Source organism: Triturus cristatus, chromosome 9 (assembly GCF_964204655.1).
Source record: "Triturus cristatus chromosome 9, aTriCri1.1, whole genome shotgun sequence".
Lineage (NCBI taxonomy): Eukaryota > Metazoa > Chordata > Amphibia > Caudata > Salamandridae > Triturus > Triturus cristatus.
This window is the reverse complement of record NC_140592.1, coordinates 319462655-319481598: the sequence shown is the minus strand read 5'-3', so window position 1 is coordinate 319481598 and position 18944 is coordinate 319462655. Positions and strand designations below refer to the sequence as shown.

General features: G+C 44.5%; 1 protein-coding gene across 1 annotated transcript in view; it reads right to left on the bottom strand.

Moving 5' to 3' along the window:
- Positions 1-4358: 4358 nt before the first annotated feature.
- The window catches only part of LOC146797835 (toll-like receptor 7), a 148385-nt gene continuing 133799 nt past the window's right edge, over positions 4359-18944 (bottom strand). Inside the window, exon 2 of the mRNA XM_085625030.1 lies at positions 4359-10966. Coding sequence (XP_085481156.1) covers positions 7856-10966 — 3111 coding nt within the window. The 3' untranslated portion in view covers positions 4359-7855. The remainder of the gene's footprint in view (positions 10967-18944) is intronic.

Here is an 18944-nt window from a genome sequence, read left to right as displayed (position 1 = left end):
TTGCGAATTCCTAATTGTAAATCGCAAGGATTCGCAATTAGGGGTTCGCAAAATGGTTACTTAATGCATCTGGCCCTTACAAGTTGCACCATGCGTAGCTAAAATGTGGACTCCATGAATTACATAAGCATCGATCTGGGAAACCAGGGAGCTCTGCAAGACGGTTCATGCACCTCTGTTAACCAGTTATACATTTTTGTGAAGGGGACATGCAGACATAGAGCCTGATTACTACTTTGGCGGTCTGGGAGCGGGGCTGCCACGGCAACGCCGGCTCCTAGACCACCAAAGTATACCGCCGCCCATTGGATTACAAGCTTCCTCGCTGTATGATGGGCATGCAGACCAGCTATCCCATTGCGGTGCCTATTGAAAAGGCACCGCAATGGGGATGCCTAAGACCGTTCCTGCATAACATGGACTGTGCAGTCCATACCATGAAGGAAATGGGATGCATGTAGAGAGGGGAGCACAACATGTGTCCCCCTGCATGCATCTCCATGCACAGGGTCCCCCTTTGTTTCCCCACTGCCAGCCTTTTCATGACGGGCTCACTGCCATGAAAAGGCTGGGGGTAGGAAAACGCGTGATATGCTTGGCAGTGCTAAAGCATATTGCTTACCTCAGACTGCCGCAAGACCACCAAGGATTGCAGATCCCTGGCAGTTGCGGCGGTCCCCTGGAGGTCCAACCGCCTTAGTCGTAATACATGGATCAGACTGCTGGTGCGGTTGTACCTGACCAGCACCGCATCTCCACTGCAAGTTTGGCGGTCCTATAGGCTGCCAAACTCAAAATAGGGCCCCTAGTCTTTTCTTCTGCACCTGCCTCAACCTTAAAGTTAGGCTTTTTAGCACTTTCCTCCTTCCAAATTTAGCAGGAAAACTTCAAAGAGCATTCTATTATAGCAAACCTGTGAATAAAGAACTGGACATGCTTTCAGCATCTGACCACATACTTTCGTTTCTACAATCTTAAACAAGCACTGGCAAAGCCAGTAGGTCTTGCCAATGCGACAATATCTCTCCCCTATGCGAGAGCTATTGACTTTGTCAATGTCTTTTGGCCATGTTGTATAGCAGTGCAGCTGCTATTCAGCATGGCTGAAAGTTAAAGAAAAAGGTGCTATGACACTGCCAGAACTGACTACAAGGGGCAGTGATCTTTTTTAGTGTGGAATTATTCTCTGCCTTCACAAAAGCCTTTTAAGAACCAAATGACTAACACCTAGTGAGCAAACGTAAACCAAGAAGAAATTCAAATACACATTCATGCATCATTTAGTTTTTTAATGTAAGCCTAAAATGTAAGCCAAAGGCTGAGGGTGCTGGTCAAAACTCAAACTAAGCAATATTAACAGAAATAAATGATAACTGACATCCATAAACGGGTACAAAGGCTGCAATTTATTTAAAGCAGTCTGAAATTGTCGAAAGCGATCATGGCAGGACTGTGAAGTCTGAAAATCACAAATACATAAAAGGCATTCAAGAAAAAAACCTCACTTGTTTAATTATCTTACCTCCAAGCTATAGTTCACTGTGTTGGCCCTGCATGAGGATAGCACCAAAAAGGCCATGCAGAGCAGAGAGCTCAGAACCATCTGCATCTTTGTAGAATCTTGAAACCTGTTGATGCAATTTTCTGGGTGCTATTTCTTCTGCCAGTTCTTGGGAAACCCCCCAAAAAAAAGAAAAAAAAAAGAAACCGGTCTTAGGATGCTTGTTTCCGGTCCAGGGAGGACCTGGCTTGGCAGTTCGGGCTGGACTGTTCCCATGAGGCACAGGGTCAAGACTGATTTTCATATGGCCAGGTCTAAGCTGGGGTGGCATGGTGAGCAAAAGAATGATGGATTTAACCCAGATCTCTTGACTGGGGGTGAATGTTTTGATTTGTTCTGCATTCTGTCCATCAATTGTGTGTCTTTTGAGTTCTTGGGAGGGGCAAGGAACAAAGAGGGAGGAGGGAGTGGGTTGGGGTGGACAGGGCAAGCAATATTGGTTACGGGGACAGTGGTGACCAGAGAAGCAATAACACAGGAGGGAAGCTGGGGCACAGGGCAAGTAACAATGTGGTAGGGAGGGAGGGAGGTGGATTAAGGAGGTGTGATTAAAAGGTATAAAAGTACCTCTGTAAGCAGCAAGCAGTGGAAGGACACTAGGCAAGGGACGCAGAACTTGGGCTATGCTCCTGGGTAGGGACAAACACATGAAGTAGAAGTGAAGCTGGCACTGACTGACCAAAGCGAAGCAAGGAAACGAGAGTGATGATGACGCCAAACAGCGGTAAGCAATGGGCGGCCTGTAACCCCCCACCCCCCGTAAGTAAACAAAATGTCTTGCAAGTGACAGCACCTAAGGAGTGAGGAAAAAGAGGGGAGAACTGTCAAACAGACAAAGGTGCATGCTGAACATACCAAAGGGCATAAAAAAGCAATAGCTTTCCCAAAACATGTAGGGGTGCTAGGGTGAAAGCAGGAGAGTATTTAAGGTGGAGGCAGGGATGTGACCTGCCTGAGGGAAACAGCTTTTACTACCCATCCTTTACCACACATGATCTTTACCACACAGTCTTTACTGTGCCACACAGATAAGTATTTCTATATTTACTACACAGTTCTTTTCCACGCAGGTAAGAATTTTTTTTAAATAACATAGTTTTTCTGTAATTTAAAAAAAGTGATTTTAGGGTTTATGGATGGGTAGAGGTGAAGGAAGATAAGGGTGATTTTTGGGTTTATAGGTCAGTGGAGGTAAAGGGAGGTAAGGGTGATATTAGGGTTGAGAGGTGGGTAGACGTAAAGGAAGGTAAGTCTTATTTTAGGGTTTAGGGTTCTGCAGCGGTAAAGGTAGGTAAGTATGATTTTAGTGTTCCGGGGTGGCTAGAGGTAAAGGAAGGTAAGGATGATTTTAGAGTTTGGGGCTGGGTTGAGGTAAAGGGAGGTAAAGGTGACAGGACAAAGTTCTCATCAATCAGTGATCTGGTCGTCTTGAAAGCAGAACAAACAAATAATCGATATGAATTATCAAACTAAGAGACTTACTACGTTTCTCTGCCTAGAAGGGGTTTTTCACACTCTTTTTCTCGCAACATTCTAACAAATAATGATATAATCACATTTTCAGTATAAGGGGTTAACGACTCGGAATTGAGCAAGGGCATTTATAATGCACGCGAAAGAAAAATAAAATATTTTTCTTTGGTAAAGTTTATGACCGACTACCCATGAATCTCCTTTTGCATGCCACACAAGGATTACATGTATGATTCTAAATTAATGAAGTGCACTCTCATAGATATATACAGGTATTATGCACAGAATCAGCGCACTACAGCATTTACTGCATTAACAACGACTGTGTGGTTGTGCTTACCAACTATTGTGTCTAACTTTTTCTTATAGGAACAACTTGCTGGGTGATAACCATGAGTTACTGATTTGCCCCAAAAAAAGGAAAATATAGAGAAACGTATTTCCATCGACTAGCACACCTTAGTGTTTGTGATTCCACTTTACTTAAGGCCTACAAATTTTAGACCTTTCATTTTTGGTCCTGAAGAAATCTTCTCGTTTGCTAAAACATGTAGACCGAATTTTTAGGTTATAGAAGATCAATGAAATCTCCTTTATATCCGCATTTCATGTTTTAACCCTGCCACAGGACCCCACTATTAAAAGACTCCTGGTTAGGAGGGGGATCCTGGAAACAATTTTAAATTCACTAGTTTCACCATCCATCACTACAAAAGATCCCCTCCACTGTAAATCAGGCATCAAAGCACACCTAGGATGCATTTGGCACCCTAAGTGGCAACCCAATGATGAAGCATGCCACCAACTAGGTGGTGAGTGAGGGTTCTTTTAAAAAAACATTTAGTTTTTCTGTTTGACAAAACTGTTTTTGAGTGCAGTAAACTTTTTTTTAGCTGTTCTTGTTTTATTACATTTATTAGGGAAAACGGGCAAGCTGCTTCTGTTTCTCACACTTCTTTTGTTCTAAGGTTAATGCGTTATACTACAAGCAAGGCTCATGAGAGGGGCTCAAGAGGCAGTGAAAAGGGAGAGGAATGCAGATTGACAGGAGGATGAAGTGAGAGATATCACAATATTTTGTAAAATAAATAACATTTTTAGAGACTTTCAAAACTGAGAGAAAGACAGTGTGTGTATGTTTTGGTCTGTGTGTATGTAAAAGGTTGTATTGAAATCCGACAGATACTGCACCATACACGACTCAAAATACCTGTACCCAACTATTTACCATATAATACATTTATTACGTGGTGTAACACCCCAAACACACACCCCCTTCGAAGCTATGCCCCTGTCAGAAGGAGTAAAGCACAACATGGTATTATTTTGTTTCAAATCTGTTTATTGAAAATTTAACAGGCAAAAAAAATCAACCAGGTTGAAGATATACATTCTCGTCGAGGAACATAAGAATAAAACCATGATCCATTTTAGCTAGCACAGTACATCAACAACAATTTGTAATACAGAGACAGTACCTTTCATCGCAAGGACCAAAACTACAAATGCAAGGAAAGCAAAACTGAAAATAGGGGCAATGTGGTACAATCCTTACCAAGGCTGTTTCGGTACACTTCTCTTTTTTAGACGAGCCAGAGTAAAATCCCTAGTAACACAAGAGTTATTTGGGGGATTCGTCCTTATCCAAAAGATTAAGCAGTAAATGTCCCATGGTTTATTGTAAGGGAAAACTGAAACTGTATATTATTCTCCATTCTGACTTTAAAAACCTAGAATGGCATGCAGAAATTACCCAAGTAATAAGAAAGAGGTCATCAAATTGATGATGTATTTAAGGAAGATTGTGTCAAGGGAGTTTCGAACGTACTATAGGTATTTGCCACAGTAAGCTGCTAAATTAATAGAATGCTGCATAATCCATCATCTGACAAACTCATGTTACTCTTTTCAAAGTTTGTGGCCAACAAATGACTGGGGCATCCCTAGAAACCTTTACAACTAAAGAAATAGAAGCAGTGTCAAGACGGTAGTGCGCCATAAATCACCTTATAAATTTCAGTGGTCTACAAAGTGTTGAAGATTGCTGTTATTTTTATTTCTGTTGAAAATCAAAAGTGAGGATTGTATTCACTATCTAAGATGTTAACAGGGTCAGTTTAAGTTTAACACAAAATCAAGAATCGAGTGCAAACGATCTTTCCACTTAATTTAGAACTCTGAGTTCACCAAAATTAGTGCTTGGACCCAAGGTGTATCCACGCGTAAATCCTCCCATGTATTATCTGGAGAAGCATATGTGAGAAAGCAGATCAGAAGGGGGAAAACTAGGTCTGGGAGGTGAACTCCGCTCCACTCGCGGAGTTTGCGGAATTTCCCGCACTCCGCATTACGCGGAGTTCTGAAAAACTCCGATCCGCTGAGCAGAGTTTTTTTCCTTGCTAACATTCGTCAATGTCAAGTTGGCGAGCGCGTGCAAGGAAAATCAACCTCCCGGCAAGGTTTATCCTCGTTCGCGATTGTCAACGTAAAGTTGGCAGGCGCGAGCGTGGAAAATCAACTTCCCGGCGGGATTTCTCAACGCCGGTGGTCGGATTTCTCATTGCGAGTGGTCCAGTATGCTCACGACCGTTCACATTGAGAAAGTATCCGTTCGCGTTGAGAAAGCTGCCGCTTGAGTACACAATCTACTCGAGCGGTAGAAAGGAAGCAGTGCCCGTTTGGGCTGTACATGGTGCCGTTTGTGATGATTGCACAGTGCAGACAAACATCTGGCACTGAAAATCACCGCGAACCGCATTTATCTAATGCACTCTGCTACTTGTGGAGCTCCACGTAGCGCGGCAGAGTGTTTTGTGCAGTTGGCGGAGTTCCACTACGCAGAACTCTGCAAACTGCGACCAGGCTTACCACACAGTTTTACCTTCAGGTAAAACTTCAGCTATGTGCTGTTCTGCATTCCAACCTTGAAAACCCAGAATTGTGTGCAAAAACTGCTCACAAGACATGCAAGAGGTCAATCATTAAGTTGATGATGTGTTTCAGGAAGATTGTGTTGAGGGAGGGTGGTAAATCAGGTAAATGCAGATGTTTTGTCAGAGGGTTTGTGTTTATTGAACTCCCCTCTACACTCATACAATAGGTATTTATCACATTAGGTTGTTAACATAATAGCTCATCTACTTGATAGAGTAAGCACATTTTTGCTTTGTAATAGCCTTCTAAACATTGTTTATCAACAGTTCCATTATGGTATCATGTGGGGACCAATACTGGAAACATGTCCATTAGGCATTCAATGATTTGCATATTTAAGGTCCTCAATTTCAATGTTGACTTCTTTAACTGGAAAATGGCCCCATAATCCTACTCAGATAAATCATTATTACAAAGCAAGCAATTGATACGTACAACGTTTGAATGACAATAAACCACAATATAAATGTACATAGAGATTTATCACAGGATCACCACATGGACATTGTTATTTTCCCTAAGTTAGCCTAACTATGCACGCTGTAGGCCGCTTCTGCTTTGCACATGTTACCAAGCACAAGCTTGGTTTTGTGCCAAATTATATTTTCACATACAGTTAGCACATGTTTTTATATTTTGACCTTTTCCGGGGATTTAGTCTGCACTACCGAGGCAAGGTCAAACAATACTGCTCTTTGTTAGTCTCTGTGTTTGTATACTAGCACCTAGACATATTAGGGACACCAAATGCTGTTTTTGAAAACACGTTATGTCTTATAACCCGGGACATGTAGTTCTAAAAACACATAGAGTGGAGACTGGCAGACAGCGCAAAGGTCCTGAGACAAGAGAGCTGAGTCCGCTGGGATGTGGAACAACTATCTATGAATGCTACGTCTTGGGGTCCGCTGCTAAACCCAGAGATCTCAAATCTATAATCATTAAAGCTTTGGCAGTAAGGGTGGGTTTAGGTAAATCTATTAGATAATATGACTCTTTATTGTAGACGGTTTAGTAGCTATGCTAAAGTCATTACTGACTTGTATTTGTTTGCTAGTTGTGGCGCAACTATTGCACATTAGAGCATGATAGTTTAAATAAACATTCTAAACTTTCCTTGTGCTTCTTTTATATTTATTGTGGACAAGTACAAGTGAGAGAATGAAAGGGGCTGATCTGCTATCGCGATCCGGAGAGGATCGGGAGTGTTGTGTTCTGGGGAACCAAATCGCTTGTCTCTCTTGAAAGGTTAGGAGGGCAAGTGAGGCACTAGGAGCTAGTCAGATTCAGGCCCATAGAAGCTGATGGAGTATGGTGATTCAGTTCCTACATGCTGACATTATATGGTCCCAGGCATAGTTCTGTTCCTGAGCAGAATCCCTGCAACACAGGTACTATTGACCAGGTGTATGTCAGAAAACCATGGTGAAAAATAACTTTCAACAAGCATATTGATTGCACAAAATCAGCTACCACAGTATAATCAATGTAAGTATATATAGGTAAGTATTGATTTATCATTCATCACCCCGCATCTATGTACCTTGACAATGTATGCATAGTCCAAGTAATTAGATTTGGAGGTAAAAATAGTAAATGTATATTTATTTGTATCTACTTACCAAATAGTAGTAGTCAATAATCTGCAGTTGATATTTTTATAAATCGATACTATCATCTCAATATGGTGACACATCTAAAGAACTGATACACTGATAAGGAACTAATGTAAATGTAATTTTTGGCATATCAGAATCCAAACACTTACATTTCACTGCAATAACTGCTTCATTCCAAAAGATTAACATAGGACATATTTAGACACATGCAACAGATACTGTCAAATGTTTCTAGAAACACCAAAAACTCATGATATTTTAATTGAGTCTAACCATCAATGCTTTTTCTTAACTTGGAGTCATACCAGTGCTTGCTATCATCTGTCAGCAGTATACGCAAGGAGTGCCAAAAATATGGCTGACCTTGTGGATTACATGGCCAGTGAAGGATCGACTTCTTGCACACTCTTTTACGAGAAAGTAAATATTTAGACATCTTGATCCCTTTATCTAACAGCACAAGAATAGCTACATCCATCTTCTCATCGAGCAGCCTCTGTTGTGCCATAAAAAAGGTATGTCTTAGGAGCCCACATTCAAATCCATTAGCATCAAGAACAAAGATGGTCTTCTTGCTCTTATAAACAGCATCACAGAGATTTTCAATTCTGGATTTGCCAGCAACCCAGTCCCTTTCTTCTAAGCAGAGTTTAAAATGTTTCCTTTTTTTCCCCTCCAGGTGTGACAAAAGTTCATTGTACACCCAGTCAACAATAGCATACTTTTGGGTATCAAACACAATGAATGCATCATATTTACTATCATCTGGATTTTTTACAGAAGTACTTTTTTTCCTAAATGTTGCCTTGAGTATTCTGGTGCTGTACCAGATGTCCCACAAAAACAGTTTCTTTAGGATTGGAATAAGCGTGAAAAATGCTACAACTGAAGCTGTGGAAATGAATGCCAGGTTACCATATATGTCCTGGCATGATCGAGGGTCAATGGAAAACAAACTCTGCCCATGTTTTGACTCTGGCAAATCACAATGCAAATTAGTAGAGGCATGCTTCAATTTGAGTTTGGCAGATTTAGAAAACCTAATAAACCAGTGGGCATCACATGTGCACCTAAATGGATTTCCACTCACATCAAGGTAGTGTAAATTTGTTAAGAATGTTTCTGGAAAACTGTTTTCATTTATCAGCTTGATATGATTGTTTTTAACAATCAAATATTTCAAGGTGCTGCAAGCAGAGAAGAATGCCTGATTCAGGGTTTGAATGTAATTGGATTTCAAACTTAGAAATGTGAAATTGCTTCCAAAGTAAACTGGTTCGTTCGGTAAAAATTTCAGAGAGTTATGACTAAGATCCAGAGTGGTCAAGCTGACAAGGGAGCTTATGTTTTTCCAGTGGAAAAAAGTGATTTCATTAAATGCGATGTATAACTTTTTCAAACATTTAGGGAGATTGTCAATTACTGTGTATGGCACAGTCTGTAATTTGTTAAGAGAAATATCCAAAACTTCCAATTGATGAAGGTTTGTAAATAAATTCAGGTAGGTATATGTCCCTCCCTTCCACATTATGTCCAACCTGTTATATCTGAACACTAAGACCTTTAGTGAATGACTCCTTAGCTCATTAGATATCCTGATGCCTATGGTGTTGAAAGAAAGGCTTAAAAATGTAAGGGAATTCAGATTTTCAATGAAATCAAAACTATGAAATAAATCGTTTATCATGAATTGGAATTCGTTATAATTGAGGTACAGTATCTCCAAATGTGGAATCTCAGTGAAAGAATGATTATGGGAAGAGTCAATTCTATTATTTGCAAGATCCAAAAGCTTCAGTGACTTTAGATGTAAAAATTGACTCCCATTTAATCGTTGGTTGATGAAATTACAGCTAAGATTGAGGCACTGGATATCGTCAAGACCTTTGAAGAACTCTGATTCAATTTCTTTGATGTTATTGAAAGACAAGTCAAGCGACCTGCTGTAGCTTCTGCAGGATGGAAAGTTAAAATAGTAAGTATGGTGTTGAAGGGTGTCCCTACCTCCTGTTGAATACCTCCAGTGAGGATAGTATTGAGAAAAAGTTATTTCATGGGACAGGCTTAGTGGTGAGGTTTCTGTGTAGCATTGGGTTCTCTCACATAGTTTCGCAAGTGTTAAAATATTTCGAGACAAATCAATGAACTTCAGGCTTGGGACTTTAGCGAAGAGAGTCAAGTTCACTTGGTCAATGAGGTTAGTTCTGAATGTTATAATTTGTAGATCTGGGAGCATCAGGAGAGGTTCTATTCCTTTCTCATCCAAATCCCCAAATACGTATCCATCAAGATAAAGGTATCTTAGTGAGACCATATGTGCAAAGGCTGGAGAGAGACTCAATTTTGTAAATGCCATTCCAGGCACAAAGTTATAGTTCATACGCAAACTTGTGACTTTACTAAGCTTGGAGAAAAATGTCCCATTTGCAATATCATATGCCAGAAAGTTGTCGGATACATCCAATGATCTTAGGTTGGTTAAAGGGACAAACAAAGAGTCATTGATTTTGTGCAGAGAGTTACCTTTGAGGCTCAAAAAACGAAGGTTGTGAAGGTGATTGAATGCATCAGGGTGGATCTGAAGGGCAGAGTTGTTAGCACATGGAAAACAAGGTTGTGAAGCATGGTCACACCGTTGGCAGTTCCATTGCAGATCCAGGTATTCCAGTTTGGTAAGATTGTCAAAGTCAGAGTGCTTTACTTCAGCTATCTGGTTTTCTGAAATGTCAAGATAGAGCAGATTAGGTGGAAGGCCTAAAGGAACACTTGTAAGGTTGTTAAATTTCAATGATAAGGTTCTCAAAGATTTTGCATCTTTGAACATGTCCTTCGAGAAAGTAAATGAAGAGTTACATGGGTTCCGATAGAAGCAGTTCATGCCAAGATAGAGCTGTCTAAGATTAACTATGCCGGATATATTGTGAAATCCCAACATAACTATATTGTTCATTTCCAAATCCAACAGTTTTAAGCTAGGAGGCAGCCAAGGCACCACAGTCAAGCTATTACCTGCAAGTGTAAGATTCTCTAGATTACAGAGTCCAATTAAAGCATTGCGCTCGATTGTCAGTTTGCACATTTCGCCCTCATCTCGTACTTTGCCAGGTGCACAGTTCCAACTTAAATTGAGAAACAGAAGATTGGGAATCCCTGATAAAGAGTAATTAGCTATATGTTCAAGATGGTTCGAACTAAGGTCCAGCGTCCTCACATTCTGAGATTTAATGGATGGAATAATTTTTAAATTCCTGTGGCAGCAGTTCACATGGGTGGAGTTGTCGGTGTCATCACATGGCAGAAATTGAGGGAAGGTCGCTGAAGCAATGAGTATGATCCCTATTGAATGAATCTTCAACAGCAGGCTGTTACATAGGGAGAGCTAAGAACAAAAGAAATATACAATATTTTATTTGTAAGTAACAATTAAACAGCCTTGTTGCAGAAACCATTTTCCATATGGAAGTAAAATACATGGTGTGGTAAATTCAAATGTGATACACTTTTAAGTTTGCTGGCCAATGTTTTTGCAGGAAAAATACTTACTTTATACTTATGATTGAAAAAAGGACTTCATAACTTTTAGGAAGATTCCAAGAATGTTGTATTCTAATTTAGCGTGAAAGGTTTACATCATTATACACAGTATATTTTTTATTTCATGATGATACCGTTGACATGGGTTCAAAAGCTCACCAAGGTACTCTCACTTAACTTTCATGTAAAACAGATTTTTGATTTATTGATACATTGCCCTGGCAATATAAACAATGACCTTCATTATGTTCCTTGATCTCCCTCCTTTACAACTTGGGGGCCGATTCCGATGTCGGACGGACTGGAGTCCGTCAGACATCGGACAGGAACAGGAACCGAACAACCTATTGTCGTTGGTTCCAGATCTGCAAGTAGGATGTGACAGAACACTGTTCAGTCACAATCCTATATTTAACAATTGGAGCATGCATTCCGAACGGAAAGCATGCTCGCATTGTTAACTGCAGAGGTGCAGTTCATCCCTGCACCCTGTGGCAGGCACCCCAAGGTTGCCTCGCACCCATGGGGGCCATGCTGGGGGCCCCCAAAGACAGTTTCCGTCTGCCTTTCTCTGTCGGAAAGGCCAGCACAAAAAGGCAGTGGGAATCTGAAGGAGTACTGAAGGATTTCCGGATGGCGGACAGGCTATCTGAGCCCATCGGAAGCCATCCAGATAACCGAGTCAGTTTCCTTTCCAACCGAGTCTTATCGGAATGGCTCGGACGGAAAGGAAACCGAATGGCACATTCCGATGCGGGCAGAAGGGCTCCGACTGTTGGTCGGAGCCATTCTGCCCGCATCGAGATCGGCCCCATGGTTGGAAAACCTTCTTCAGGCTGGGCTAGAAAATTGATTTTAACTATGCTTTAGTTTGAGCATTGTCACGGTCACATGCCCATCTTATACCACATCCCTGGTCCACCTAAATCTTTTACTTAATTTTTTTTTTTCTACTGGTCCACCTATGTAATCATTGCCTTCAGCTGTGATACTAGTACCTCAGGCTATAGTACCAGGCCAGAAGACAGTGACCTGTATGCAGTATGGCAAGCTGGATGGATGCTGTAAAGGAATGACTGAATCTTTTCTTTTTCCATTTTTTTGTGTTTTTTTATGTTCCATGTGCAGGCCAACATAGCGTGCACAGCCCATATCTTTGACCCCCCCCACACCTGAGATCCTCGCACATATGAACATTAAAGTCTCCTGCAATAAGGACATTAAAATAGTTCTGCTTACTCTGGGTCATGTTCCTCAGGAAAGAGCTCAACTGTGTAATATGGCATGCTTTTGTCAGGCAGGCTACCGCATTGTAAACATTTAAAAGCAATAGCCTGCTTGTCCCACTGGATAATGACGTCTGTAAAATATGGGGCAGCATAACGGAGCTACCTAGGACTGCTAAAGAGACAAAAGTTACCAGACCCCCTTAGCTCTTCCTGCAACAGAGGGAGTAGCTGGTACAAAGAGGGTTTTATTACCTTCTAAGTAAAATCTATTTTCAACAGCCCATGTCTCCTGGAGGCAAATTACATCGAAGCCTCTTACAAAAAGCACCCAATCTGGGTTGTCAAACTTTCTTGCAAGCCCTGCGATGTTCCAAGAAATAAACTTGCACCCCTTACAGTCTTGATAGTCTGAACCCAATGGCCTAACCAAACACTGTAATGAAGGGGCATCTGATTCGGGCGGACCAACACCCAGTCAATCACAACATTCTGATAAGCTCAGGGGCGCAAACCTATTAGATGTATTTATACCAGGAATTGCCTCCTGCTGGCTCCTGAAACCTACATCTAAGGACTGCCCCAGGGCATTTCCACATAAAGCCCATGGGTAGATCAAAGGCCTGTAAAACTAACCCAGTGGGAGTGCCACGATGGCCGAGTTGCGACCCCTGTGGTTGAACTGCCTGGCCGAACTTAAGATGCTCTTTACCAAAAATGGGGTATTAAAGTTGATAATTACACAGTCCCCAACCCAGTTTTTCTTGGCACTGCTCACCCATGATGTTCTATGCAACATGATGATGTGAATTTCCACCCACAACCTTGAGGCAATATTTAAGTTTAACCAAAGCACAACTTTGTCCTTCAGTTGGTCAAAATATTCCTTTGCACCAGGGACAAGTCGAGGGACGGTAGCTAAAACCACTAAGGGGCATATTCTCAAGGACTTATCGCTGAGTTAGCATCACTTTATCGCAGCCAAAGTGGCAATAAATTCATCGCCCCATTCACAGGCTGGTGCTCACAACTGATATCACCAGATTACTTGCGATAGCAGCCGAAAAAAACATCTCCACAGATGACACCGGCAACTATCGCTAATGAGATGCAGAGTAGGCGTTCCCGTGCAAAAAGCCGTGACAACACCACTGCGCAACATTCTCAACGACCAGCCAGATTGGCGATGAGATCACAAAACAGGCGATAAGGCGCGTTAGCAGCAGGGATTTAACACCTGCTCTGACCTGGTGTAAAGTCAGACGACAACCTGCACCATAAAAGGGCGCCCAGCCCAGAGCCACAACTGAAGATCAACAGATGCCATGGAGCTACTGATCATGCAGCTCAGAGCCCCAAGAGGGCAACAACACCCACCGCCACCATCCCAGGCCCGCCATCCCACCCCAGGACTCCCCCCACACCCCTCCCGACCACCACAGCGGCAGCGCAAAGACAGCGGACCTTCAGAAAACGCACCAGCCTCACAGACTTAACATCAGAGAATGTTATTGCCCAATACAGCCTCAAAAGGACAACCATACTCCGCATCCTGACCATCATTGCCCACAGGCTGACGGTGCCAACACAGCGGACAACCAACATCCCACCACAGGCAAAGCTGCTGGGTGTGCTACACCTGTTGGCCTCTGGTACCTTCCAATCAACAACCGCCAGAGTCCGAGAAGTCTCTCAGCCAGCCCTATCCAAGTTCCTCACACCTGTCTTGGATGCCATTATCAGCTTGGTACCCCAGTACCTTTACTTCCCCCACACTGTGCAGGAACAGCTGGAGATCAAGCAAGGCTTCTACGCCATAGCAGGGTTCCCGCACGTGTTGGGGGCAATTGACTGCACACATGTCCTACTTGTGCCCCCTGCTGAAACTGCACACAATTACCGCAACAGAAAGCACATGCATTCCATCAATGTGCAGGCAATAGTGGACCACCGGGGACTCTTCACCAATGTCGTCGCCAACTACCCAGGCAGTATGCATGATTCCTTCATCTTCCGACAGTCCATAATCAACCAGCGCTTTGAGGCTGGCAACTATGTAAATGCATTGCTCGTTGGTAAGTACTAAATGAACACACCACATACCTCAACTCCACAATCATGCAACTCACTACTCTGGGAATGCACACGTTACAGACACACATACAACATGCCAAACAACATTCCCACCTACCAGACATGACAGCACAACTTTCTGGGGTAACCTTGGTTAGCCATGTACACAAGCCATCAACGGTATGGCACCTCAGCCACACAATAGCAGAATGTGTGTAGAGGTGGGAAACAGGCATCTGCGAAGGAGGCAAGTGACACACGAAAAGAATGTACACAATGACAAGTGTGGCGTGGATGTGCTGGACAGATTGCAGACCACAGATATGCCCTTGTCGACATATACTGCTGGTGTCTGGAGTGTAGTGAACAGTGGATGCAACCATGTTACCCCAGACAGTGGGGAAGATCGCGGAAATGTACCTTGTTACGTCCCCTCCTGTAAGTGTGAGCGGAGTGCGCTGGTCTGACGTATGCCACGTCGGCGTAGGGATGTGAATAAAAAGCCAGTTGCGCTGGGCGTCGTTCTCTTCCGCAATGGCCAACATGTCTGCCAGGGCGGCGCCTCACAGCCCGTAACGAGGCCGACGCCATCAGCGGAGGGGCCTGCAACCATGTGCGCCTGCTGCACCCCAGGCCACTGGTCCCCAGACCCGTCTCATCCACCCCTGCGCAACCAGGCCACACCGCTCACCTGCAGACACCGGCGTGTGTCAAAGAGGGCCCACCACGTGCCGGTGCAAGCTCCAAGCCCGAGGCCTGTGACTGTGGCAGCCACCTCAGACCATCACGGCCTCCGCGACACAGGCCCCCAGCACTCCTTTCTCATTGACGTACTCCACTGGCCTACGTTACGGTCAAGTAGGTCACATATTTGGAACTGAGTTTTGATTATACGATGGCCGAGTACACATTTTAGGGCAGAGTTTAAATCACTATACTCCCTTCGATGTAGTGCCACCAACTCTGTGCCTGGCATTCGGACGATACCTGTCTGTGGTCCCTTGCTGACTACTGCCTTCGGCCTACACTGCGGTCCAGTAGGTCACACATTTGGAACTGAGTCTTGAATTCATGATGTCCGAGGTCATATATTTATAGCAGCCTTTTATTTCACTGTTCTCCCTTCGATCTGGTGCCAGCAACTCTTTGCATAGCATCCCAACGACATGTGTCTGTGGGCCCATGCTGCCTCCGGACTACACTGTGATCAAGTAGGTCAAAGATTTTGATCTGAGCCTTGATTTATTTACGGCAGCTTTTAGATCAGTGCACAGGCCTCATCGCAGAGTGCATTCCCTTCCAGCTCTGGTGCCACTAACTCTGTGCCCCGCAGTTCATGGACACACTCTTGTTGAATTTTGGTATTGCCTGAGTCTATGGCCTGGGGGTTGTCTTCATCACATGTAGCTGATACTGACTTGGTGTTAAGAACGAGTCTGTAGCATTCATCTACTCCATATTGCCTGTTTCGGCTTGGCTCTGCCCTCTGCATCACGCCCTGGAAGAACACCTTCCACTGCCCCCCGGAACACTCCGCGACATTCACCTTGAACATCGACGAGGACCCGCTCAGCTCCCGTTGCCCTACCTCAGTGCACCGGAAATCACCGTCCCGTGGCGGTGTGCCTGTGTGGGCCACAGTGCCTCCGGGGCTACTAACTCTGTGCAGCTCAAGTCAAGGACCCTTGCTGTTTGAACTCTGAACTTATGATTGTCTGATCACTGTTGTAGTTCTTGCCAGCACCAACCACTCCCTGAGGGCTGGCTGACACTCACCCCACACCCATCTATTACAGGCGTCACTGGACATGTGACCCTGGCAATAAAAGGGGCCGGGCGCACGTGCCCGTAGCCAGTTCTAAAAACTATATACGTGTATCCGTGTGCTCATTATGTATCCATGAGTGCCCCAGGCCCTACCACATAACATTGTACTGTGTACAGCGGACGCAATCATGTCCCCTCAGGCAGTGTGGTAGACCTGGGACATGTAGTTGGGTCGTACCCCCCTGAAAGCGTAAGCGGAGTGGACTGGCGTACGACAATCCAGCGTAGGGGTGTGGTTCATCAACCAGGGGCTCTGGGTGTGGTTAAGTGTTGGCCTTGCCAAGGAAGTGATTGATTTGTGTGTCTCTGTTGTAGTGTCAGCGCCACCAGTCCCGCAATGGCCAATGTTGCAATGTAGCATGCCCCCGGAGTGCGGGCTTGGACGAAGGTGTACATGGGGAAACGCAAGCACGCTCCGGTTCAGTGATCATACATGCCAACTGCTGTGTGTGTCGCTGTTAACGCAGCATGAGCCAAAGTTCAGCCAGCCGTGATCTCTACAACTGTGTCCACCCTCTCCTTGCCATGGGCCTACACACACGTGGCCGCACACCTACAACGCACAACATCACAGTGTCGTTGCCAGGCTTGTGGACATGCGCAGACAAGCAGGGCAATGATGTGTCGTAGGTGTGCAAGTGATGCAACCACGCAGCGCACACTAGTAAATAGGCCTGGGGGGAGGGAGGAGCAGCAGTGAGGCTACATTATACACATTGATGCCGCTCATTTGCTACAAGCAGTACATGGCAAACAGGAATCACTAAGTCACACATATCACACCGATGAACCAGTGAGCCTGCCAACACATCATGCAGAACCAACTATTGATTCATGTCTCTCTGCACTGTCACAGGTGATCAAGGATATGCACCCTGCCCTTGGATGATGACACCCCTCCAAGCCCCGACGAACACACAGGCCCAGGGGCAGTACAATGCGGCCCACAAATGCTCCAGGGGCATCGTGGAACGCACATTTGGCGTATTGAAGTCACGTTTCAGGTGCCTGGACATCACAGGTGGAAGGGTCCTGTAGAGCCCAGACATTGTGTGCAAGATGATTGTTGCATGTTGTGTGTTGCACAACATATGTGTACGCATTAAAGCTCCACGGATATGCGTGTCAGATGCACCGGACGATGATGATGAAGCAGGTGGACCACACCCCACTGCAGCCGCAGCAGGACTAGCCCGTAGGAACACCATCATTACCAATTCTTTCACATGAGCACGTCAGTGTCAGAGTCCCTAGCATTCTTGGTAGAGTCTAAAATGACAAAAGGCACAGCATGTGCAAATAAATCATTCCATCGCATATTCCCTGAGCGCATGTCACTCCTCTGTACAGGCACGTCACTCTGACATGTGTAGGTTCAACATGCAAAGCTAACAGTCTCATTATTTGAATATAGATGGTGGGTGTGTCACCTCTGTACAGAGAGGCTTGTTTGAGGTGTCCCATTTTAGAAATGCCATTTCTGTTTGTAGATGATTGTACGGAATCCCACTCATCAGCGTGTCACATGTGTCCAAAATGATTACACATAGGATGGAATTTGTGACCTACAGTTGACAACAGGCCTTCTTTTGGGGTCAGATATGTACCACCCTGATGCAGGGATGCACGTTGTGACTCAAGTGCCACGACATGGGCAACATGGACATGAGGGGGAATCACTGCCCATACATTCGTCCAGGCTTTCATACTTTATTGATCATAGACATGTCACATCTGTGTGTATTAGTTGGTATTATTCACATTCAGTGTAGTGTTGAAGCTGTCTTAGTCTTGGTCCATGCAGACGACACTTTACAATGTTGCCCCGTGGGGTGACAGCCAGAGTCCTTTGGGATTGTCAAGTTACTGGGAAGGGGAAGAGTCCAGTCTGCAGGCTGATTGCCGAGTCATTGTTTTGCAAACAATATATGTCCGTCCATGTCGAGGTGCAAGGTTAGTGTTGCTGAGTGTATAGGGGGACAGTGGAAGGTGTTCATCCAGGGCATGATGCAGTGGGAAGAACCAAGCAGAAACAAGCCATATGGCAGTGATGAGTGCAACTGCCTCCATTTTACCACTGAGGCAGATTCATCCTCATCTTCGTCCTCTGAGGTTTCATGTGCCTCACATGTGGTTGGTGGGGTTTGGTCTGCAGCGTTATGTGCCACTGACACATCAAGGGCTGGAGATGTGGATGTAGAAGTAGCAGTAGCATTCATCTGCGCACTGTTTTGTGTCGTCACTCCCATGATGAGGATCTGCAGGGCATGCAAGATCCCATCAACAGATTTCCCGTGTGCAGCCGTGATAGCCATTCTTTGCGCATGCATCCGCTCCATGTTCTCCATGACCCTCCTTATGTTTCCAAAGTCACAGATGGCATCTCTGTGTCCACTCTGACTGGACAGCTGTTGTTGTCTCTGTGTCATGACTCCAGCGACGCCAGCAATGGATTTTTGGAGGGCATGGAGCGGACTGTGGGTGTCCGTCAGGGGGTGCGAGTGGTCCATGATGGGACTTAGTAACCCTGGCATGGCATCTAGTTTGGCTGCCATGTGGCCGAACCCCACCCACACCTGTTTAGCCAGCTCCTTCTGGAGGTCTGACACACGGTGTTGGTATGCCATGTGTTCTTCCATGAGGTGCTGTGAACCAAACGTGGTGGTGGGTGTTTCTTGCTGTGTGGTCTGTGCAGGT